The sequence below is a fragment of the Mauremys mutica genome, chromosome 3 (genome assembly GCF_020497125.1).
Source record: "Mauremys mutica isolate MM-2020 ecotype Southern chromosome 3, ASM2049712v1, whole genome shotgun sequence".
NCBI lineage: Eukaryota > Metazoa > Chordata > Testudines > Geoemydidae > Mauremys > Mauremys mutica.
The window spans coordinates 31,659,940-31,685,947 of NC_059074.1; the positions used below are offsets into that span (position 1 = coordinate 31,659,940).

The window sequence follows — 26,008 nt, forward strand, 5'->3', positions numbered from 1 at the left end:
ATATGGTTAAAAGCAGCATTTTTCTTCTGCATAAAATTTCAAAGCTGGATTAAGTCAATGCTCAGTTGTAAACTTTTGAAAGAACCACCATAATGTTTTGTTCAGTTACCAACATTTCAGAGTTATCAACAACCTCTGTTCCTGCGGTGTTTGTAACTCTGAGATTCTACTGTATTTAAGATGTCCTTTGGAGCTCACTGTGCGTCTGAAGTAACCTGTGCTTTAATGGATAAACCTGTAGTTTTTAAATCTCGTTGGACACAACCTGAGGATGTGGTGTCGTAGCAATGGATGAGATCTGTTTTTTAAAAAGTTGTCCAAGTGACAAGCAGGAACCTTGTATTTGTTAAAGCAGTGTGACAGCAGGATGTTATGAAGGACTAGTTTTTTGTGGGATTAAAATATACATGAGTTAAGAACTCCACTTATTTCAAAGACTCCTCAGGAGACCGACTTTATTATGCTAAGATCACGCTGACAGAAAATATTTTTCAGCAGTAACAGAGAAAAAAAATAAATAGAATTGTGTCCAAAACTAGAATATCAGTAACCACAAAACATATGACTAGGAAAAGTCCTTTCTTTTAGCTATGGTAATGAAGCAACATTTAGCAGTAACCGTTTAAATTAGCATGAAAGGCTGGAACACTTGTACTCAGTTGACTGAAATCTAATTTTATTAAAAGCTTTTCATTTAGCTTTGAAGCGGGGGAAAACAGGAGATATAATTGGAGACACTTAAGATCTAAAAGGAGGAAAAAATATCTGACTGGAACATTCTGCTGAATGTTACCCATATTAGTCAAGTGGTTACTGCTGTTCAGACAGCCATAGAGATTTGGTTAATCCGACCTTATTGATTAAGTAGGCAGCTGTTTCTGTTGTCAGAGACAAATTAATTGTGATCTTCCGAGGAAAGATCTAATCTGGGTAAAATGTATGGTTAACGATGCCAGTGTACATCTCCAGTTGCCATGTTTGATGTGGTTGCTAACTTTGATCACAGATTGACCTTATTCTTATTTCTCGTGACTTTAAAAGATAGTGCTGCAAATTTCTAAACAGCAAAGGATATTTATAAAGCTAGTTATTAGAGCAGATTAAACAAAATGAGGAACCCTGCTAAATTTGACAGACCTTTTTCTTGATGAAGGAAATATTGCATCAGGGGCTTTTAAATTTTACTGAATACATTTGAAAGTTATGGTCTGGAATACACTACTTCTATTTTAAGGCAACTATAGTTATTTGAAGAAAAATGCATTTTTAAAAAGGGGAATGACACTTTTCTAATTGGAGCAAAATGATTTGTCACCATAGACTTTGAGAGATCCTTATTGGTGTAACAGTCTTCACATTAAGAACAAATTACATGTATTGCATTATCAAAGTTGCCTAAAAAAATTCTTTTGAACAGCATCCATTGCCGTATCTATTGTGACTTTTTTTTTCCATTTCACGTTTTAGTAATGATGGAACAAAAAAGAAAATGGATTATTAAAAGTTCCACTCTGCTGGAGTTGGTGACCTCCCTTACATCCCAAGCTTCCCACTGAGTCTCCACTTTTCCCCCTGGAGAGAGGACCTTCATGTTGGCCTTTTTCCCACAGAGCTAGCACACCTACTAAAATAATAGGCTCAGCACAGTGGGTGAGACTATGCATCAAGATTGAGAAGGATTCGTATCAGCAGTGGAAAAAGTTAGGGGTGTTAATAATAATAATAATTGCCTTTTGGGATGAGGAAGCATGAATTGAAAGTACTTTGATAGTCTAGCAAAACTGAGTTCAAATCTCACACATTTTGTATTTAATTTTTTAAAATATTTCCAGTTATCAGCTCACCACAGTGTGTTTTTCCTTGAATGAAAGTATGTGAAATGCACACAGGCATCTTAATTAAATGAACAGGACAAAATGGGATTTAACATAATTGCCCAGTGAGCTAATAAAGTCAAGATCCAGCTGAGTGTGAAAGATTTGTTTGTTTTCTATCATTATTATGTAAGTTCAAAACTGTATCCATCATGTTTGGCTTTTAATATATAATCAGCCCAATTTGTCACATTTTGAAGCTGTTAAACTAGAAGCCTCTAAATTGTTGACCTACATTAAATTACCTAGATTGTAACAATAGTGCTGTCAAAGAGTATACAGGGTTATTTGTTTGTATTGCAAGCAGTAGGTTTGACTGTGCTCTCAAGATGCTGTTTAAGCACATTTGGCTTCAGTGTTGTGTATTTACTTTCACACAGCAGTAGAGCAGCAGGTGTGAGGAGCTGGGGGTGCTTTTATTTTTGAGTGTATGTATAAATTCAGAACTCTTCTTAACATGCCCACAGGTTTTAGGTCCTGCCCCAAGATGGTGCTCATTCTTGGACAGCTTGACAGAAGAACTGGAGGAGAATCCAGAGAGTACAGTTTATGATGATTACAAATTTGTTACCAGAAAAGACCTTGAAAATTTAGGTAAAATTTTAGAGACCTTTTATTTTATTTTTGTGTCTGTTTTTTTGTCCTCTTTTCCTTGTTCAGTTTTAAAGCACTCGCATTGCTGCATGTTGCCTGTCTGCCGTTTGGGTCTGCTGTATAGTAATAAAAAGGCTGTTAAAAAGTTACTCTAAATAGTTCTTCCCAACTCTTGCCACTGTTTCTAACATGCCAGTCCTGATTGCCCTACTTGGTGGTAATCTTTGTCAATTCAATGAGAACCTTTGCCCACAGCTTGTCTCCTGAGGATAGGGTGACCAGATGTCCCGATTTTATAGGGACGGTCCTGATATTCATGGCTTTTTCTTATATAGGCACCTATTACCCCCACCCCCTGTCCCGATTTTTCACAGTTGCTATCTGGTCACCCTATCTGAGGAGAAGATTGATATACAGTGATTCAGTGTGTATGAAAAAGTGCTTTGAGGTTCTTTTAGCCCAGCGTTTCTCAAATGGCCGTATGCAGCCACCAGGGGGTTTCCTTGCAGCCAGGAAGAGCAGTGATGGATGGGAGAGGCAAAGCATTGGCCCATCCCCCCCTCCTTCCCTGTTCCTCCTGGATGCGTAGCCCTGCCCAGCCCCTGGAGACAGGTGGGGCACAATGCTGCAGGAGCACAGTGAACTCTCTACTGGAAGGGGGGTGGGAGTGGGGCAGTGAGACTCAGGCTTCAGCCCTGGGGTGGTTGGGAGGCAGGTTCCAGCAGCGGGACTTAGGGATCCTAGCTGCGCAGACCAGGGCTCCAGCTGTGGTGCTTCAGGTACCAATACCTGTCTCCAGCTGCAGGGTTTCAGGCGCTGACCCCCAGCTCTGGCCACACAGCCCCAGCCTTCAGCCATGGGGCTTCAGTTCAGGCTCCAACCCCTGGCCATGCAGCAGCAGGCTCCAATCCCCATCCGGCCATGCGACACCAGCCCAAGGCCCCAGTCCCGGCAGCAGCTGTTGGCCCTGGGCACCAATCCCCGCCTACGTGCTCCAACCCCCAGTCCTGGCCGCTGACCCTGGGTGCCGACCTGTTGCTCCAGCTGCGCTTCAGAGGGTGCCAGTCTGGGCACCAATCCCCGGCCCTGGGTGTGCGACAATCCCTGTCCCAGGTGTGTGGCAGTGGGTGCTGGCTTCAGCCTTGTGGCGGCGGGCATTGACCCCCAGATCCGACCACGCGGCCTCTGGCACTGGGCTCCAAACCCTTGCCTCTGCCATGCAACTCCTGCTCTGGCCTCAGTCATTGACCTCCAGCTGCACAGCAGCAGGTGCCAATCCCCGGCTCCAGCCACCCACCTCCTCTCTCTTCCATGCCCCCTCCCCATCGCCCCTGGACCCCACTGCCTTCCTGGTCCTGCATCCACCCCTCCAGCACCCCAAGCCCCCGCTGTCTTCCCCGGCCCACATCCATCCCACCATGTCCCCCACTGCCTCCGTCTCCCACCCCACCCCTCAATCCAGGGCTTAATTTGTCCTGGGACTTGCTGAGAAAAGTGATATTAACAAACATGCGAGTATCACTTTTCACAGCCTTCTAGATAGCTACTAAGTGTCCTGTGAAAAGTGATTGATATTAACAAACTTACAAATATCACTTTTCACTGTAATATTTTTATTATTGTGTGCAAAAAATCCCTACATAAATAAATTAAAATGACGTGTATGTGCTATTTATTTGTTTTTCCTAAAGTTAATCAAGTATTTTTGGCCACTTTGAGGCCACCAAAAAATTTGTTGCGAGAACCCCTTAGCCACACAATGAGAAACAGAGGAAAGGAAGAGAAGTTGTTTCTACTTTCAGATATTTATGAGATGCTCAGATACTGTGGTGCTGAAGCCATAGTAAATAAAGGATAAAGGAATCCACTTGCAAATGGTATCATCAGTAAAAAGAATATTTTGGACTTTTATACAATGAAATTCATATAGATGTCAATGGAAACTTATTTGTAAGGGCTTTTTTATGGTATACAAGACCCATAAAGCTTTATCTTCATAACATCACTGAGAGATAGGGAGGTATTATCCCCACTTTTTTTTGTTACAGATGGGGAACTGAGGCACAAACTACTGTCTGGTCTACACTTGAAACTTAGGTTGACATAGCTACAATGCTCAGGGTTGTGAAAAATCGCCAGACCTGAGTCCTGTAGCTATGCCAACCTAATCCCTGGAGTACACACAGGGTGACAGAAGAATGCTTCCATTGACATACCTGCTATTGCTAGGGGAGCCCTTCCATCGCTGTAGTCTCTGTCTACGCTACAGAGTTACAGTCTCATAGTCACAGTGCCATAGCTATGCTGCTATAGCGCTTGTAGTATAGACATGGTCTTAGCAACTTGACCAGCATAATGCAAGAAGTTTGTGAAAGGCCCAGAAATAGAATCTGATCTCTAAGGCTGTGTCTGCACTAGAGAGCTGTACCCATGCAGCTGCACCACTGTCAGATCTCCCACGAAGCCGCTCTGTGCTGATGGAGAGAGCTCTCCTGTCGACATCATTAAACCACCCCCAATGAGCAGCGATAGCTATGTCGGTGGGAGAGAGCTCTCCTGTCAACGTTGCACTGTGCACGCTTCCACTTATGCTGGCAAAATGTATGTCACTGAGGGTGGTTGGTTTTTTTTCACACCCCCTGAGCACCATAAGTTTTGCCAACATAAGTGGTAGTGTAGACATGGCCTAAGACGTAGTCCAGTGTCTTAACCAAAAGACCATTCTTCTGTGAACTTGGAGAGGGTTCAGAATGTCCCTTTTGAGCAGTTTTGGATTTTCATTAACCTGTAGAAGCTAAATCAAACTCCCTAGGATTGACAAAACAGGTTTATTGGAGCATCTTACACCTAAAACTTACAGGTATTACTGTTTTGTGCTATTAGATGTCAATTGATGTAGCATCTTTTAGGGCTATAAATCTATATAAGCTCAAGTCCTTTTTATGAAAGGTTGTCTACTAGTAGCAATCAAGATTATAACATTTAGTCCCATGTTTTACAACTATAGCATTGTTTTTTGAACTCAGTAACTTTTTCTCCTGAAGATGATGCCTATGTCTTGTTTTTAAAAACATTAAATTAGTTTGGGAGATAAGAGAGAAACTCAGTGTAAATCTCTTATTTGTGGAATTGTCTTTTAGCCAAGATTTATTAATTTCTGGAACTATTGGATCTGTAGATAATGTTTGCTTTAAAGAAAAGTTCTCCTTTTTCTCAGCTATACAGAGTTGCCTGAAGATATATACAATCTTCTCCCATTTGGAGATTTTCATTCTTTATTTAGGTTAGGGCCTAGGGTGACAGTTTTATGAACTGCTACAGTGCTGTATTTATATCTTTCAACATACCTGTTCTTCAAAGGTAGTGACCCAAGGCAAAAACTCTTAATTAAAACATCAGTATGCCACACCAAAACCTGTAATTCAAATGTGTATATCAAACACATACATACCTTCAGAAAGCTCTCTCCTCACAAATAATATTTCTTGGTAAACTATCCATAGATTGTGGGCTAATGGGCATCTTTAAAAAGTGCGCAGTAAACATTTACTACAGCAAAAAGAAAAGACTGTTTTTGTTGTGGGGTTGCTCAAATTCTTTGCGAGCTTAACAATGGTTTGTGGTGCTACAGTCTCGATAGAATGGACATAAATATGGGTGAGTCTGATACTTTCAAATCACTACCATAGTTTTCCTTTAGTCAAGTATTCAGTCAGCTTAATTGGGAGAATTTCCTATATCTTACTCTCCTTTGAAGTCCCCTGATAACATTATGCTTTTTTTTTTTATTCCACTCCATCTCCCTCCTCCCCCTCCAGGCCTTGCCCATCTCATTGGATCACCACTGCTCAGAGCATATATGCATGGCTTTTTCATGGACATACGACTGTATCATAAGGTAAATAAGGTTAATTCATTAAGGCTGATCCTTATTTTGGTACATTTTTGCCATTATGTATACGGTATATTTACTTAATTATATATTTACTCCTGCATTATTTGTTTCCTTTCTTTAATGCCTTCTATTTTGTTTAAAAGGTGAAAATGATGGTCAATCCATTTGCCTATGAGGAATATAGAAAAGAGAAAATTAGACAGAAGATAGAAGAAACACGTGCACAAAGAGTTCAGCTAAAGGTAGAATCCTATTTATGATGATTAAACTTTTAGAGAAAATTGTTCTTATGGAATAATGTAAAATAACTGCACCACAGAGCTGTAACTGAATTGGGAGTTTATGGTGTTTCGCCTCATACGTGAGTTCGTTGATGTTGCCAGACCCCTGAAATCAAATTACAGCCTCAACCTATATACCTCTTTTATATGGAACTGTGGCATTCACATGTATATGGAACCCAATTTGATGAAAAGAAACTGAGATGAAGCAGTCGAAGAAAAAGGACACTTTAGTCTTGTTATGCTTCAAAACTTCCACAGACTACTCAAGGCATAAAGCTTGCACTTTTTTCTACTTCTACATGTAAAACTGGAGGTTTACCAAATGAGTCGGATCCTTAAAATGCAGTTATGATCTGAAAAGTGACTGTTTGAAAATGGTATCATGGGCTTCCATGTTTGTTTATCAAGGCTTTCCAGATCAAATCTGCTCAGCATATCTGTCCTAATATTTTATCCCTGCCAAGGCCAAAGATGCTTCAGCATCTCAGTACAACCCTGCTAATTCCTTTGGACTGGTGATCAGAAAAAATATACAGCTTCTGCATCTTTCTAGGTGCTGTGTTAACATTGGTTTTGCCTTGTGGTTATGGCAGATGAATGACCTCTTCTGAAACCATGATATGGCTTTGCAGTCAACAACTAGAATGTTGAAGCATGGTATGCCATTTGCTAGAAGACTCAGTACTGCTTTGGGGACCTTGACTTTTCTTATTAACTTGACAGGGAATAGTCCCATGACTGTTTCTATGCTTAGGTCTTAGGAAGCTATTAGTTAGGTGAACCATTTTTTATAATAATGCCTGTAATTGTACTGGATGGGTAAACCCAGTTTTTCATTAATTTGGGTTGAACTTTGTGATCACAGTGAGGGGGAAAAAAGTAGAGATGGTAGAGATTATTTTTATCCTTGGAACTTAATTCATGATTGTAAAACATGTAGCGTAGCCAAAATTTCTTGGGCATGAAAAAATATATTGATGAGTTCTACATTTCCTTTTCTTCATTAGAAACTTCCAAAGGTTAATAAAGAGTTGGCACTCAAGCTGATTGAAGAGGAAGAGGAACAGCAGCCTACTAGAAAAAAGAAACAAAAGGTAAGACTTTATTTAGGAGGTGTCCAAAACTCTACAGAAGCACCAGGATAATAAATTGTTCTGTGTTCATTACTATAAATGGTTAGGCAGGTTAGTGTTCCTTTGCTTTTTGGATGATAAGGCTTTTGCGTGTGATCATACACTGCATCTTTTAATTAGGTGGCTTTACAGTGGAATTAATCAGTAGTAGGGAATCAGGAATACAGTGCAATAACATCTGGCCAATTGTATATCAAACTTGTAATGGTGACGCACTTGCTGTGGAGATGAGGTGGTAGGAAGAGTCCAAAAACTCGCTAACTGTGTGATCAGTAAAGTATCCAAAAACTAAACCTTTTTTTTATTATTTTTATATATATATATATATATATATATATATATATATATATATATATATATATATAAATGGTAGTGCCTACAATGTGCCTAGGCTTTGTCCATATTGTAGGAAGTGACAGTTCTTGCCCCAAAGAGCCAACAGTATACATTTTTTAGTTTGCTCTTACTTCCACTTCATAAAGTAGTCAAAACTGTTCACTCTGATGCAACAGTAACTCTTGTACAATTGATACTGAAAATGCCATATCTGTTTTAGATAAGGCAGGTCTAAACAAATGTTTAGCATCTGGCGGGAGAGAAAAATAGCATATTGCAAATCAGTGGCGGTGTAACACCTTTTGAAGGCTCTTTCCAACATGGGCCATATAAAATCTGCCCTGACTCCCTCCTGGTATGCAGCAGAGACTCCCTTTACTTTATATAGATGAGAAGGGTGACTGAGCTATACCATCCTACAACAGAAGAGCATTGGAATTCATATAGTTAGCAGAGCACTGGAGTATTGGAATTCATATAGTTAGCAGAGCAGACATAAGGTTCATGTGGTGTCTGGTCTAGCGAGAATTTCCGGCTCGCAAGTGGGATGGTAGGAAGAGATAAAGGGGTGAAGGGGTAAGTGATTGTGGTGGAGTCTTCACTGCAAACTTTCTGAACCTCTATCAAAAGTCTCAGCTTTCACTTTTAGTATATTTGTTTGGAGATGTATATTATACACTGTGCATTAAAGTAATAATAAAATACCATATAAAAATATAGGTTCTGAATATTTCCCTGAAACAGTATTAAGGATTTTACCAAGGACAGGTGGTTTATTTTTCGTTTGTTCTGCTGTTTATTTTTAGATTAAATCATTAGCCAGACATTTGTAGATACTAAGCTTCTCTAACTTAAACCTATCCCCTTTTATGTTTTTTCCTTTCTAAGCAGCTGTGAAAACAAATAGTTGGACCAGAGAGAGCCCTCCTGGTAGTAATTTTGCAGCTGCATCAGACAAAAGGGTTTTAATTAAAAGAGAAACCTCTTGAGGAAATCTTTAATATGAAGATATTAATACTAGTTTAAATTATAAATTCCTTATCCCTGATCCTGTGTCCAGTAAAGTCAGTGGCAAAACTACCATTGGCTCCAGTGTTGCAGGATTAGGCTCTTTAATGAGACCAATAAAATTGCCTCTTTCCTTGCTATATTTGGGATTGGGGGGGTGGGTGGGGTGGTAAAAGAAAGTATGCAGGGTGCATACCCTTTGGGGGGGAAGTGGGAGTCGTAAGTATATTTGATACTAAAGCAGTTTTATAAAATATGAATGGAAATGCATCTCTGTGGAATATTGTTTCATATGTGATGGAACCATCCTGGTGAAGCAGTTTTCTCCACCTGTAAACACGGCTGACTAGCTAAGAGATGCTGAGGAGGTCCAAGTTAACACACATTCAACACATTGTCGATACTAGAGTTGGTTTCATCGAAACATTTTTTATGTCAAACTGTTTCATTAGGACACAGAGGACTTTTAGATCTAGAAAAGAAGATATCCTGTTTCAGTACTAAGCACCTGTCCTTAATGATTTAAAAAATAAAAATAGACTTTCAACTATTTTGTAATCTCGGCGGTAGTAGCGCATAATGACATGTCATAACATAATGAAGAAAAAACATAAAATAAATTCTAAAATAAATATTTGAAATTCCCAAATGAAATTATCGGAGCAAAAAGAAATTTCAAAATTTGAAAGTCAGAATTTCCCATGAACTGGAAATTTGGAGTTTTTACCAGCTCTAATAGACACTTACCTTAAAATATGAAACATTGGACCTGAGGTTCCTATAGTTTGAGTGGCAGAATATATTTTGTTAACAGATGTGTGAGAATAGTTTTTATGTGATTTATATGAAAATAGTAAAACCATACTATAGATAAATTGAATAGATCTTGATGTAAATGGTCTGGGAGAACCAAGCAATCAATATTTTATATCCAGTTGTCTTTTCTTGCTTCATTAAACCTGAGTAGTGCTTGAATGAGCTTTACGTTTTAAATCATTGTAGCAGCATTTGTTTCAAAATTGTGTAACCAACTCTTATTTTTCTTCTCTTTTGTAGAATCTGCCTAACATTCTCACTGATGACCGGTTCAAAGTCATGTTTGAGAACCCAGATTTCCAGGTGGACGAGAAGAGTGAAGAATTTAGGCTGCTTAATCCACTTGTTTCTAAAATAAGTGAGAAAAGAAAGAAGAAACTAAAGATTTTAGAACAGCAAGAAGCACAAGAGCAGGTACAACCTTTTCCTTCTAGGTTCGGATTACCTACAGTTCTTTGTTTTTTATTACAAGCATTCAGGGTTTTCTTTTATATGACATTAGAAAGGAGAAGAAAACAATGGAACATTATCAATCTGTCTGTAAATGTGTGACTAAGATTTATATAAATAAGTTATTAATATTAAACATTAATATCTAAATATATTCATTTATTGTTGTATCTATCACATAGTGTGTCTGTGGATATAATTAGAATCTACTCTACATGCTGTATTTGGTTGTTGTGTTAGAATTCTAGTTCCCTTCAAATTGGGCATACGTAGAGATTGTCACGTACTCTAATTGGGCAAAGAGTTCTTAAAAAAATCAGTTAATGGTTCCTTAGAGTAACTATTTTTGTCTGCAGGAAGAGGAGGAAGAACCAGAAGGAAAACCAAGTGATGCAGAAAGTTCTGAGACTTCAGATGATGAAAAAGGCTGGGTTGAAGAGGTCAGGAAACAGCGCAAACTTCTACGCCAAGAGGAAAAAGTAAAACGGCAGGAAAGGTTCAAGGAGGATCAGCAAACAACACTGAAACCTCAATTCTTTGAGATTAAAACAGGGGAGGAATTCAGAAGCTTCAAGGACTCTGTCAAAAAGCAAAAGTTAATGAAGTAAGACTAACACTTCAGTTTAATGAAGTTTGGTTGGGTTGTTTGCAACTGTCTTTTTGTTATGCAGACCCAGGTTATTGTATTTAGCAGGCGCAATGATCCTAGAAGCAGTTCCTACAGCCAGACATGGTAATTAGGGGGGCACTCATTTCATCTCTAATTCCCCTGTTATGTGAATGTGGTATGTGTAGTCCCTGTGCCTTACTTTTTGGGTTTGATACTTTGAACTAGATTGGGAGGCCCTTACTTCACACCGGTGAGAAATTTCTCATATAGATAGTCTCATTGGGACTACTCCATGTGAGTATCAGTTCACCAGTGTGAATAAAGGGTCTTACAATTGCCCCCTGTGTGATCTCTCCCCATTAGAAAACATAGACTATCCCATGATTTCTCCGTGCTTACCAAGTAAACCTCTCTTTGCTGGGAGTGGACAGTAAAAATATCTTTTGACTTAGATGGGCCCAAAATGTCTGGATTCTAAAAAAACTAATCTGCTATCTTAGTTCTCAGAGTTCTGGATTCCAGAACTCTTTCTCCTTGCAGTGCTAAAAGCCAGGTTAAATATTTTGTTTGTATACAGTGTTGTTATGGCCTTGTTGGTTCCAGGATATTAGACAGACCAGGTGGGAGAGGCAGTATCCTTTACTGGAACAACCTCTGTTGGTGAGACACGTTTTTGAGCTTACACAGAGCTCTTCTTCAGGTCTGGGAAAAGTACTGAGAGTGTCACAGCTAAACACAAGTTGGAACAGGTTGTTTAGCACAATAGTCTCCAAATTGTGGGTTGCACTCCCCTAGGGGACATGGAGGAACGTTTGGGGTCGGGCAGGGCCCAGGCCAGCCCCCAATGGGGGGCAGGGAAACACACATTTTAAGGGGTCATTCAAGGCAAAGTGGCCAGTTGACACTTTTCCAGTCATGGGGTGAAAGGAGACACTAAAAATCACTGACTGAATAGAGTCACTGGATTTATGGCTTATTACAACAATCTGTAGCCCACTAAGCTGCCCCCTCGGGTTTTTTTCCCTCCTTCCTTGCCCCATGACAGGAGAGGTGTTAAATACAATTTTGTTTGTATCTTTTAACTCAGCTGTTAGCTAAAGCAGTAGGGTTCTGTATCTAGAGTATTTCTGCCCTTTAGAGATGCCAGAAAGTGTCCTGACTTTCCAGGTGTTTAGTGCCAGACATTTTCATTGATCTCACTTAGATATCTGCAGCATTTTAAAAAATCAGACTTTTCTTACAATTTTATTAATTGGAGATCTGTGCTGAAACTAATAAAAAGCCTTGAAAGACGGCAGCTGCTGAAATAGATATGTCATAGCATGCCAAGTGCTCAGCATAGTTCTGAGTAGAATGAATGATATAACAAGAGGGAGATTATACATGCCAAAACATTTCCCACACAAATAGTGAACAATTGTATCCATCCTAATATCTGATGATCATTTTGCTGCTGTTCAGATATGGCAGATTTGTTATGGTATCATTGTGTCACTCAGCTGCATGGTGATGGGCATTTTAGAAATAGGTAACACAGTGATGTGTATTGAAGGGAAACATTGAACCCAATGCGTTTAGGACCAGTTTTTCTTTTTTAAACTATAAAATCGATTCTGTAATATCAGCCTTTGGGTTCTACTATAAGCACTATAGAAATCCCTAAGATAGAAAATGATACAACAAACAATTTTCTTCTGGAGTGCTATCTAAAACAAACACAAAGCATCATAAAAACTCTGCAGTTCGTATGCATATGGGGGGGTTCTTTGCTCATAAATGTTATCATCAACACGTGTGAAGAGGCTAGTGCTCAAAAATCTCTGCACTCGGAGGCCAGGTTAAAGAACCTTGGGAAGAGACCAACACTCCACATGTTCTGTCTCTAAAGTGAAATACACATCTTGGGCACCATATTATAAATCCTAATTGAGATTAGTACTTCAACTTTTGCCTGTTCTGCAGGTGTTGCTTGCATTTTCCCTGCTCACTTTTTGTTAGCAAATTTTACACATAGGTTTGTGTTCATACCTTTATTCAGCGTACACATTCTGGATGCTTCAACTCCTTATCTAGAATCTTTTTCAGGTTACATATTAAGTTTTCAGTTTACTTGCTCCTGGCTGTTTTTCTTTTTTTCATTCCAGGGGATGGGGCTGCTTTTGTGCCCTTTTGAGTTTTTCAGAGACATACAGATTGTAGTGTAAGGTCACTGGGTGCTCTGTCAGAGGGGAGTGGATCATGTGCATCTTTGTTTTGCCACTTCAGCCAATGATCTGAAAAGGAGAACAAATTGTGATCAGGTGGCACGTGCTCTGATTTCCATTGCAACAAGGGCAGAAATGGAAGGACGTTTCACTATTGTCAACCTACTGTTTTTGCACCTCTGATTAAGGTGCTCTATCCCACTGAAGGAAACTCTCAAATGCTTCCTTGATCTTAAATGAAATGACTGAGGAGCAATCAGAAACAGATGGGAACCTTAACTGTAAGCAAGCAGACTGAAAGATTCAGTTAACAAGCCAAAGTCAGCTCTACCTAAGATTGAAAAGTTCAGAAGAAATAAGTACAGCACAACACAGCAGGAAAGAAGCCCCCACACTGAGAGAACTACATAGTGTAAAGAATCTTCTGTGTGGAAGGGTGGTGGGTGTGTGTCTGTGTGCGCGTGCATGTGGGCGGAGAGGGGTTGTAATTGCTGTTTCTGTTGTAGAGGAGAAAATTGAAAGCAAATACTGTAGATCTCTTCATGGGATAAAGGAGCACCAGTGACAAACTGAATAGACTGCTGTATGGAAAAAGTGCCTGTTGTACTACCAGTGGGCATGAGGTTTTACAAACTTAAAACAAGACATGATCCTACCATGAGGGGCTTGGGCAAAACATAGTGACATGATAGCAGCTGAAATGAAGAAGAAATAGGATAATTAAACAAGTGAAGTGGACTAGAGTACACATCGCATCCTTTTCCAGTGAGCTGCTGTTGTGCCATGTGAAATTCTTTCTCCATGGGGGAAAAATGTTTAAATTACAAGTTCTGTGAAGAATGATCCCATTTACACTCAGCCAAGAAGCATTCAGACTTCACATGGGGTACTCTCCAAACTCTTCCAAAACCTTTAATTATCAGCTGCTGTCAGTTTATAATCCCATATAGCTGATCTGATGCAGAGCATGATTTGCCCTGATCTGTGCTTATCATAAAGGCACAGTCATCATAGTGTCAGCTAGCTTTATTATTTAGAACCATGTTTGAACATGGTAGAATTTGGTAAAGAAGACTAGCCCTAAAGAGACGTCTACTGGCCCTATACCATGATAAATGCCCAGCATTTTTATGCTGACTCCTTGAGCAATGTACGGAAAATTGGAAAGATTGTAGTGGCATGTACCATCTGGTGATTCTGGCATGTTTCTTTCATTTGATTTAGCCAATTTAAAGAATGATGGTCTGTGACCAACATAATTAAGTACCTTAATGCCTCCACTACCCACTTAATGGCAAAGTGTTCTTTTTTTCTATAGTTGTATAATGTTCCTTGGAAACAGTTTATGACTTATATAAAACTGGGTGTTTCTTTGTCAAGTTCCTGACTCAGCGCTGCTCAAGCCCAACTTCTGAAGAATTGGTGTATACTTAAATTTCTTCATAAATTCAAGGATTCTCAGGACAGGAGCATTCTGAAGCATATGCTTAAATGCAGCAAAGTCCTTAAGAGTAGTCTCTAATCACATTTAGGTAGTGAGCAGACTGAGCTCAGAACCAGAACCATCCTCATTCTACTTTGACCTGTCAGCCATATTTGACGCTGTTGACCATGTTCTTGAAATTCTTCCTTGCTTCTATGACACACATTCCTGGTTCTCATCCTACCGCTCATCACTTCTTCAGAGGATTCTCCTCATCCCCACTCCAAATTTTTGTGGGGATTTCACAGGACTCTGTGGTCCCCTTCTCTTCTCCCTCTACACCTTATCTCTGGGTACTTTTTTCACAAATTCAAATACCATCTCTGTGCTGACAACTTCACAGATCTACCTATCCACTCCAGGCATGTCTCCTGTCCAAATTAAAATCTTGGCTAGTCTTTCTGACATTTCCTCAGAGGTATCCAGCCATCAGCTCAATTTCAACATGACTAAAACAGCTCTTAATTTCTCTCTTTCCTTTCCCTCCAAAACCAGTCAAAACATAACAACCAAAACCCACCCTGCTACTGCCTTTATTGGTCATGCTGAACAACACCAACATCCTGCCTGTTGCTCAGGCCCACAACCGGGGTGTCATCTTCGACTCAGCCTGCACATGAGGACATAGTCCTCTCTCGATGTCCAAATCTTGCAGACACTTCCTGTGTAATCTCTCTTAAGATACAGCCTTTCATATCCATCTCCTATAGCTAAAACTCTTGTCCAGGCTATCATCATTTTAATGTCTTGATTACTGCAACATCCTTTTCTCTGAGCTTGACAAATGCAGTCTTACCCTGCTCATATCCATTGAGAATGCTGCTGCAAAGATCATTTTCCTACCACAGTGCTTTGACCATGTTTTCCTATCTCTTTGCATCAAATATAAGCTGCTTGTCTTCACTCTTAAGCCCTTCCCGATCTATCCCCACCCGATCTTTCATTCGGTGCCAAGATGTCAACGTCAGTGACAGCCTCCATCATCCACTTATTAAAGATTCAGATAAACACCTTTGGGTTTTCTCCCATGCTGCACCTCCTTAAAACTACTCTGCTCTGATGCCTGCGAACACTCGACAATAATTAAGCCGCTGGTGTGCTGAGATCAGCCTATTATGCTGACCATTGTCTCCTTGTGCTCCCCTGTCTGTCTGTATCCATCTGTCGACTCCTGTCTTACACTTTGTAAGCTCTGTGGAGCAGAAACAATCTCTCATCTTTTTTTCTGTCTTTGTACAAAGCCTATCATGATGGGATCCTGGTCTTTGGCTGGGGCTCCTGTGTGCTGCTATGATACAAATAATAAATTGAACAGCACTCTTAGTGTACACATTGGGCCATCCTTTTGGAGGTGATAAAAAGTATGTTTCCTTCCCCTTTGCTGTGGCTGGAGTAGTTGTATGTCACAACATAGATATTTAAGCAATATTTTTGTGAGTGCATAACTACACAGATACATATATGCCCCTCCCCCCCTTATGTATAGAATAAAGCTATTATCCCATAGCCTTTTCCTACTATCTCCCCACATTAATTTTCCTCTGACTGAAGCACCATCCAAGCAGTCATGCTAAAGAATTGCTGGGTAGTAGCCACATTTCTCTCATTCACTTTCAAAGGGGAGAAAAGTGAACTTCAGTTTAAAGTAGAAATCCCGCTACACTGTCAGTGACTGATCTGCTGCCATAGTTAGCTCTGAGGCTTAGCTTGTCTTCTCAAATAGCACAGATGGAACAAGTTTTTACAAGTTCTCACTGAAAAATATATTGGAGGAAAACCAGAATCAAAATACCTAGTCATGGGGAGAAAAAGCAATTATTGACAGTAAATTTGTATAGTTCATATGAAAAAGCCTTTCATATACATAAATTACTTTTTAACCAAGATCCTGCAAACTCCCCTGGCTCCATACCGAGGGCCCAGTCTTTCAGCCACTTCATCCACAGAACTTCTATGGACTTCTGTGACTGCCTTTCACATGTATGTTTAGGATTGTCTGTTTTTTCCCGTCATAAAAGTAATCTGTGAAATAGATACACGAGTACCTTGCTGATCATTTGCACAAAAAAGGCAGTCTCTCTCCCCATCTCAGCAAAGATCTAAGACTTCATTACAGTTATATGAGAGCATTTATAACTAATGCTATTTAAAAGTAAACAACAATTGTCAGACTATATGATGCATATTACATAATAAAGTTCAATCTTCTTTACTGATTGGTCATTTAGGCTGCATCCTATTTGCAGTTAGTATTACAGTACTGTCCTATATAGGGCCCCAATCATGGATCAAGGCCGCATTGCACTAGGGACTGTGCAAACACATAACAGACACAGTCCCTGCCCCAAAGAGCTTAGACTCCGTGTCAATGGGAGAAGGGGTCTGTCCACATAGAGCTCCTTATAGAATCAGGGTCTGTCTTGCTAATTCAGGAAAATTCAGTCATTCACAAAGGTCTGCCATTCATGAGTGCGGAATCATGAGATTTGGCTTTATTTTTAAATTTAAACCTATGATAGGTATAGAATATTTTCTCCTGATATTGAAGTAGGATGAAACTTTCAGAATCACTTACATTGAGCGGCCATACTGCCAGTGTTATTTTAATCAGCTCAGGTAGCTGCTACAAATTGGGGAGTCAGAAATGCCAATTATAATGGGGGAAGGGGGAGAGCGGGAATCAAAATAAATGTTAGTCTTTCATGGTAGAAAGTATTTTTGGCTTTAGAAACTAAGGATTTTGCTTTAAAATGCCTGTTTTACAATTTTATTTAAGATCAGTACACTAGAATATCTACTGCAACTGAATTATCTGGCACTTCCAGATATTCCATAGAAAAATGCTGTCATAGCACATGTTGGTTTGGTGGGAATGGCATGGACTAATTGGATCCGGTTTGTGTCTTAACTAGGGCCTGAATTTAAAAATTAAAAAAAAGTGACAGAAGTAGAAAAATGGCTGTACAATGAGCAATACCTGAAGGGAATAACTGAAATTTGCTTTCCATTTGTGTTGACTGCATATGTGTTGCTTAATAATTGAGTGCAGAATGACAGAAGTGCAACCCAATTGCAATTTTTTTTGCGAGTTATAGGATTTGACTGCTTTGTAGAGTTTGTAATTTCTTCTGTTTGTAGTATCAGTTTTTACAATAGCAATGTGATGGTGACAAGAACATAAACAGGCTTTTCTTTAATTGTTCTCTGCAGAAAAACTCTTGGCGATCGCCTGAAGCTTCAAGAAAAGCTTGGCACCCTCAGTGTATCTGATACCACAGTAGGCAGCAAACAGATGACATTCAAATTAAAACAGGTGAGTTAAAAATAATCTTCTGTAAAGAAGATAATGCGCAGGATGATACATTTATTTGTCATCTGAAAAAACAGGGAGCCCTAAAGCCATCCGAAACAAATGTCCCTCTTGATTTCTTCATAAATTGACTGCACCTTTACTTTTTTGCACACCCTTGTGTGTGTGGGCAGCCCCACCAGACGCATGTCCTGGTGGGAAACACTAGTTCCCTCTCTTAGTAGATGATCTATAGCTCTATCATCCAGTGCTAGTACCTTGTCAATTCTCACAGTCTTGGGTTTGATCAGTACTTGATTCATAGGCAAAAAATACCCAGGATGCTGAAAGAAGTGATGATGTCCTGTAGGTGAGAGTGTTCCCTCTGAGTCATTAGTGATGGGAGTGCCTCATATTGATAAAACAACTCCTGACCACTTTGGAGTTCCATGGCACTGTTGACAAGGATAAGAAATGTAGTTCCAGTGTACTTGCCAAATTACAATTTGAGTGAGTAACTGCATTCTGCCCACCTAACTTTCCCAAGCAATTTCAACTGAATGGTGTTTTTGTAATTCCTTTCTGGAAACAGTTGTGTAGTGTCTAAAAAGGTGTTTCACCCTCCAGGTGATTGCATTTTGGGGGAAGGGGAGGAGGCAAGGAAATGGATTTTGTGTATGTGTTTACATATTTTGTAAATCACTTTGGGATCTCGGGGTGGAAAAGTGATACACATGAGAGGCAGAAGATTTGGAGAACAAAAAGATTGAAGGTTTTTTTAATGATTACATTAAAGAGTGTGCCTCTAAAATACACATTTTAAAGCTGCAATGCTAGAACCTAAAGATATCATGCTGAACAAACTGCTATAACTAAACCTTAATAGTAACATTTTTACATTACGTTTCACATGCATCTGACATGATGCAAGCTTATGCTCCAATACGTCCCTTAGTCTATAAGGTGCCACAGGACTCTGTCGATTTTTACATTAGAATTCTCTGCTGAAAACATAGCTTTTTATGCTCAGATAACATGATGGATGCATGTATAAGAACCTTAGTTTTACACAACTTCATGCAATGTAGATAAAATAAAAAACTTAATTTCTGTGGTACCTTAGTGCTTGACAGTTTAACGGGGAAGGTTTTTGTAAACTGTAAATATTGCATGCAAGTTATCTTGTTCCTTTTCGTGTTTGTCTAGCACTGTACAGTTTTTACTACATGTAGCTCAGGAACTGTCCTGACTTTGTTAATGTTGAACCATTTTTGTGGGCCAGTTGGAATTCTAACTCAAGTCTGTTTTGTAAATATTCTAGTCAGGGCAGCAGAAGAAACAGCAGGAAGCTGAGAAGCAACATCATCAGGAGAGGAAAAATATCAGGCGTTCAGCTAGCCACCTCAAGAGTAAACGTGGTAGAAGAAGACCCTTTTAATTATTTCTTAAAGAAGCTGCTTTACTTTCACTTGTCACCTGGAAAGTGGGACTTTGCAAGACAGGCGTACTCCTTTTTGTATCTAAAAGGTGGACGCAAGAAAACTAGAACCTGTTAAACTGTATGTGAGCTAATGAGAAGTTCACAAAATGCTTGAAGTATTTGGAGAAGACACCATGAGGACAGTGTTACAAACTCAGTCTTGGTTTTGACTTGTGCATGAAGCAGCAGTGATTGGTTATTGTGTAACCCTGGATGTGATTTATATGAAAGTCCTGTCTGTGTAAACAGGACCTTATCTGTCTATTTAATTTGAGAAACAGTGATTATTTTTTTAGCATCATGAAATGTTCACTGTTTAAATGTAGATTGAAAAGTTTTAGGCTGCTGAGAGATCAAGGGTTAAGTCATTTTTCCCTATAATAGCTGACATCATAAATGCCCAAAATAGGAATCACCATAGCTGTGGGTATTGCTGTTGTCCTGATAGCAGATGAAATCACACACAACCCTGAGCAGGGCCGGCTCCAGGGGTTTTGCCGCCCCAAGCAGCCAAAAAAAAAAGTCGTGATCTGCGGCAATTCAGCAGGAGGTCTTTCGCTCCAACCGGGAGTGAGGGACCCTCCACCGTATTGCCACCAAATAGCTGGACCTGCCGCCCCTCTCTGGAGTGGCCGCCCCAAGCAGCTGCTTGCTAAGCTGGTGCCTGGAGCTGGCCCTGACCCTGAGCATTGGCTTTGGTATGTGCTGGTGCGTAAGGCCATGATTCAGCAAAGTAGTTAAGTGCCTACATGTCTGCAAGTTGAAGTCAGTGAGACTAGTTGCATGTGTGAAGTTAGGCACATGATTAGTACCTTGATGAATCGAGGCTTAAATTAGGAAGCGACCAGTATGTTCTGTGTACAAACATGGGGCCTGATCATGTGAGCCCTTCATTTATGCAAGCAGTCTTTACCCAAATGAGTTAGTACCATTAACTTCAAATATTGCAGGATTGGAATCATGTCAAGGAACATACTATAAATTGGATGTCTATCAAATGCTTTAAAGATAACTTAGTTGTAACTTTAAATCATACACTTTTCGACTGGCGTGAAATTAATTCCAGTGCAGAGAGGGCAAACACGAGGTCCTAGGCAATGGTATGAATTCTGCCTTAAGTGTTTTGGATCTTAAAGAATTTATTCATCATTTAAAAAAAAAAATCTATTTACTGTTTGGCTAGTCCCAATAAATTGTGAATTTTCTGGATGGAGCCAGTTTTCAGAATCTCCCTAATTCAAAGCACTGAGCAATATATCTTCAAACTTGGGACAATGAGATCATCTAGCCTGATTTTTATATAACAGACCATATAACTTCACCCAGTGACCTCTGTATTGATCACAGTAATGTGTGTATGACTAAAGCATATAATCAAGAAAAACATCCAGTTTGATTTGAAGACATCAAGAGATGGAGAAACTCTATTTCCCATGATAGTTTTTTCCAATGGTTAATCACCCTCCATTAAAACTTTATGCTTTATTTCTAATTTAATTTTATCTTTAACTTCCAACACTTGGTTCTTTGTGTCTTTTTTGGGGAGGCAAGATTAAAGTGCCCTCTAATACCAGGAATTTTATGTCAAGTCGCCTTTATCGTTTTTTTGATTGAGCTCCTTCAGTGTCTCTGTGACAGGGTGTATTAGGCCCACAGGCCCTCGGCTGGAGGTCTCCAGGTCATACCACAACCTGTCCCAGAAAGGAGCAGTAGAGAAGTCTTCCAGCCTGCCTAGAGGGGCTTTGGGGGTCACAGCCAATTGGAGAGAGGCTGCAGGGAAGCAGCCAATCAGGGCTCACCAAGGCCATATATAAAAGGAGCTGGAGTACAAGGCAGTCAGTTGCTGCCTGGAGCTGGAGGAATGAGGGATGTGTTCCTGACTGATTGCAGGAGCAGCAGGACCACAAACAGATCAGTTGCTGGCAAGATCTGGGGGAGCAAGAGGGAGCTCCTGGCTAGCTGCTGGGACTGAGTAAAAGACTTCAGCCCTATGGTAAGGCTGAAGCATTTGTGAAGGTGCTGGGACTGCGGGGAAGTGACCCAGAGAACTGTAGCTGCATAGTGACTAGTTAAAGGGGATGCAGTTGCATGTGGCTGCTATTCATAGGGTTCCAGGACTGGGACTGGAGTAGTGGTTGGGCCTGGGTCCCCCCCAGCCAGCCACTATGGGAGTGAGGAAGGGAATTGAGAAAGGGCTGAATATTGAACTGTGAAACACCCCCCAGAAGGTGATTGGGTGGTCTAGTGACCCAGCTGGAGAGGTGAGACCAAAATGGCCCAGAACGGGCAAAAACAGTGTCTCCAAGGAGGAAGCTCTGGGGGTATAGCTCCCTACCAAGGCCAGGACTATTTAAAGACTAGAGATACCAACAGAGGGGTACTGGGATAGGCTGCTGTTGGGCTGTATACCCTGGAAGGGGTCTGGTTTGTTTCACATACACAGTGTGTGAGAGATTTGGCTGGAGGGCTGAGTAGTTGAAAACCCGCCTGAGAAACCACCGACAGAGGTCACTGCAGACTAAGAGTGTGCAGACACATGCACTCGGCCAGGGGGCGCTCATGAGAGGTGGGTGCCACCCGTTACACTCTTCCTGCAGGACATTTTCTCTAGCTCTCAAATCAGTTACTCCTCCGAATTTTCAAATTAAAATGTGGACACCAGAACTGTGCACAGTAATCTAGTATTGATCTTACTAAGCCTGTATAGAGAGAGGTAAAATCATCTCTCTATTCTTCCTCATTATACCTGTTTATACACTCAGGGATCTTGCAAGCTCTTCTTGCCAGACCCTCATACTGGGAGCTCATGTTGAGTTTTGTCCACTATGACCCTCTAAATCCTTCAGTCACTGCTTTTCAGGACACAGCCCCCCAGTTCTGTAGCTATAGCCAGAATTCTTTGTTCCTAGATGTTGTATTTGGCTTATTAAAACATGTTTTGTTTGAATGGGCTCAGCTAACCAAGCAATCCAGAATGTATGGCTCCCTTGTCCTCATTATTTACCACTCCACCAATCTTAGTTGCTCTTGTGGACCATCTCTCCTCCCAGTCTTGATTCCGCTCCCTCGATATAGCAACAGTGGTGTTCCATGAAAAGTAACATTAGGAGAATACAATATGAAAATAAACTCTACTCAGTGTAATGGCTGCAGCTACTTGGGCCTGGTCTACACTGAGGGGGGAATTGATCTAAGATACGCAACTTCAGCTATGAGAATAGCGTAGCTGAAGTCGACGTATCTTAGATCGACTTTGATTGACTTCGTGTCCTCGTGATGCGGGATTTACGGCCGCCACTCCCCCATGGACTCCGCTTCCACCTCTTGCCCTGGTGGAGTTCCGGAGTCGACGGGGAGCGTGTTCAGGGATCGTTTTATCACGTCTAGATGAGACGCGATACAACGATTCCCCAATAGCCTTGGTTACATCTTCCTGTTTTTCACTCTGGCTTGTGCTTGCTTTCCTTTGGCAAAGGGACTGTACATACTAGTACCAAATCTCCCTTTAGTGCCTACTGCCCCCTGTACTCTATTGTCTCCAGGTCACTTTGGAAGTGGGTTCTGTCTTTGTGTGTGTTTGCTTTCTCTGATTTTAGTATTGGCAGAAATATGACCATAGGTAAATTTGTGCCGCAAATACATATAGGAGATAAAGAGAGAAGTATCTGATTTATTTATATGAAGTTGGTCACGTAAATGTTTTTGAAAATGCACGATGAGAGCAGTGTATTTTAAAGTCTCACCTGCTTGAACATAATGGGCATGTTGCAGTTGTGAGAGAAGCAGCTCTGTGGAGTTCTCCTGTGGTGGCACAGTTTGAGAACTGCTGCAAGACTGATTTTGAAACATGATGGGACTCCAGAACTTGTTGAGCCCATTTTTGCTGGCACGTTAATATAAATGTATAAACTTAAGTGCCCATTGTAACACCGATCTCATTTAAGCCTTTTGATCTGATTCCAGAGTTCAGCGTATAAACATCAGAGATGTTCGTAGCAGCTCTTTTCTGCAAGCTCTGAGTATTGTACAGCTAGAGCTCTTTTTCTACAGGCCTATGCAAGCAAGAATGTTTATAAAATGCTGCTGCAATACATTTTGTGATTTATTTTTTTCCAAGTGGGTCTCCTGATTGTGTTTAAACAACAGCTACAAATTTCTCAGGCCACTGCATCGTAATAATAGAATGTCTGAAATCCTGGCAGCCCGTCTCAGGATTGTATACCTTTTCAGAAGTGCTGCCTTTAGTCTCACATCACCCTTGGTTGGCTATTCCATTATAGGCCTTTTGAGCTTTTCCAGTGAAACATGGGACAAGCCTGAAGGGCCACTGCTCTTGTGACCAACCTCATAACTATAAGATACCACTTTTGAAAGGGTCAGATAGTCCTCTAGATCCTTTTAGGTTTTGCCATCTTAGCATCTTTCCATATCAGAACATGGCAGACTTCTGTCCCTTTAAGAGCCTTGAGAATTGCAGCCTATTTTGGGGGTTATTAGTTGTTCTGTTGTTGCTGTTCTGCCTAGATCAGGTGTCTCCTGCCTTTGATTTTTGTACCTTTTTGCTACTCTTCCAGCTGGAATCTTTGGAGTTCCTCTGCTATTGTATAGCTGTCCCCTCCTCTGTCTCCACATAAGCCACACAATAATGCCCTCACTTGTTCAGGTAAGGAGTCACCTATTAGCCCAAACCAAGTGATGCTGGTGGGCAAAAGAAACCCTTGGAAATTTGTAGGAATGGTGAAGTCTCCTCTGGCTGAAGGAAACTACACACCCACAATTGGTCACTCCAGTCTCTGGTTTAGGAGTGCTTGTGGATTCCTCCCTGATGCTAAGCTCTCGCATCATAGCATCCACCAGTAATGTTTCTATCATTTCTGGTTGAGTAGGAGATTGTCCCATCCTGGCGGATGATGACCTCACCCTCATCTATACTACAGCGATGTAATATATTGGCCATGAGGCAATCAGCCCTTAGAAATCTCCAACTAGTGCAGCACACTGTAGCACATTTCAACCCAATGGTCTATCATGGACACATCAGACCTGTCCTTCGCTCTCCACATTGACTTCAAGTTCTTACTCCTTATCTTCAAGTTTCTCTTAGGAAAAAAAAAATCACTTAATGCTTTGGGATGGAAACTGTGGCTTACAATTAAGCTCCTTTGGCACAATGGAACTTTTTGGCATATGGGTAAAATACATCTGAATGGGAAATAACACTTTTCTTGGGGGCCAATCCAAGATTGGAGCTAACTGTTCCCACAGAAACTGAGACCCATCACAAACCTCACCACCTCTTGCTCCAGGGGCAAGGCACATTCCTTCAATCTTACTTTTGCCAACAAACACATAGCACTGTGTACATTTAAAAAATAAAAACAAAACACAAGAAAAATTCTTTTATCTGTAAATCTAAATCAATGCTTTGCCTAGACTTGTTTTTGCAGATATTGGGAAATTGTGTTTAAATCAGTTATAAAAGTTTCCAATAAGTGTTTAAATACTGATCCATTAGTCCTTTTTAAAATCCCCAATCTAGCCAGGGTACGAGTCTTTCTCAGATAGATTGTTTTATAGACTGGAGTCTGCGGAAAAATACTGTATCATTCCACTCAATCTCTCATAAAAACTGCCCCTGTTCCAGAGGATTGTAGATTAGCAAACTTTTACTTATAAAAAGGCTCCAAGGGTGATCCAGGTAACTAGACCAGGAAGCCTTATATCTGTATCTTGGAAATGGGATGAAATAATTTAAAAAAAAAAAAGCTGGTAGATCATGATATAATAGGGTCTAACCAGCATGATTGCTGCAAAGAGAAATATCTGACTAATTTCTTAGAATCCTTGGAATGTGTCAATAAAGTAGAACCAATAGACAAGATTTAGACTTTCCACAGAGTCTTACACAAGGTCCTGGACAAGAGGCTAATAATGAAGCTAAGTAGTCATTAGGTGAGAGGCAAAGTATTGTCATAGATCAAAACCTGTCTAGGAGACAGAAAGCAAGAGTGAGATTAAATGATTTTTTTTTTCATTGCAAAAGTTACTAGCAGCTGCCTCAAGGTTCCCAACTAGGTCCCCATATTTAATGTATTAATGATCTCGAAAGAGGGATAACTAGTGAGGTAGCAAAATTATCAGATGCCATAAAATTATTTACATTAGTCAGGACAAGAGAGAGAACTGTAAGGAACAGAAGAGACACCTAAACAAGCCAGGTGAATGGGCAGCACAATGGCAACTTGAAATTCACTGTCAGCAAATGCACATAGTAGGGAAAATGTAAGATGTACAAGTAGTTGGTGGGGTTCTAAATTAACGATCAACCCTAGAAAGGGACCTGGGGTCCATTTTGTCAGGTTGCTGCTTATTTGTCTCCTTTCTAAGGTAAACAGTCCCATATTTTATCACTCTTTCTATGCCCTTGATAGTTCTTGTTACTCTTCTCTGAGCCGCCTCTAGTTCTGCAATATACTGTTCAAGAGGGGGTGATGACCAGTACTGTAGACAGGATTACAAATGAGGCTGCATGATTGATTTATATAACGGCAT

The 26,008-nt window shown here is 40.4% G+C and overlaps 1 protein-coding gene across 2 annotated transcripts in view; it reads left to right on the forward strand.

Moving 5' to 3' along the window:
* NOL10 (nucleolar protein 10) overlaps positions 1–22,521 on the forward strand; it is a 70,825-nt gene extending 48,304 nt beyond the window's left edge. For both annotated transcript variants that reach the window (XM_045011272.1, XM_045011273.1), the window contains exons 14-21: positions 2,342–2,468; positions 6,287–6,366; positions 6,507–6,605; positions 7,655–7,741; positions 10,181–10,354; positions 10,747–10,994; positions 17,898–18,000; positions 19,298–22,521. In XM_045011272.1, the coding sequence (XP_044867207.1) occupies positions 2,342–2,468; positions 6,287–6,366; positions 6,507–6,605; positions 7,655–7,741; positions 10,181–10,354; positions 10,747–10,994; positions 17,898–18,000; positions 19,298–19,414 (1,035 nt within the window). In that variant the 3' untranslated portion in view covers positions 19,415–22,521. The remainder of the gene's footprint in view (positions 1–2,341; positions 2,469–6,286; positions 6,367–6,506; positions 6,606–7,654; positions 7,742–10,180; positions 10,355–10,746; positions 10,995–17,897; positions 18,001–19,297) is intronic.
* The last annotated feature ends 3,487 nt before the right edge of the window (positions 22,522–26,008 follow it).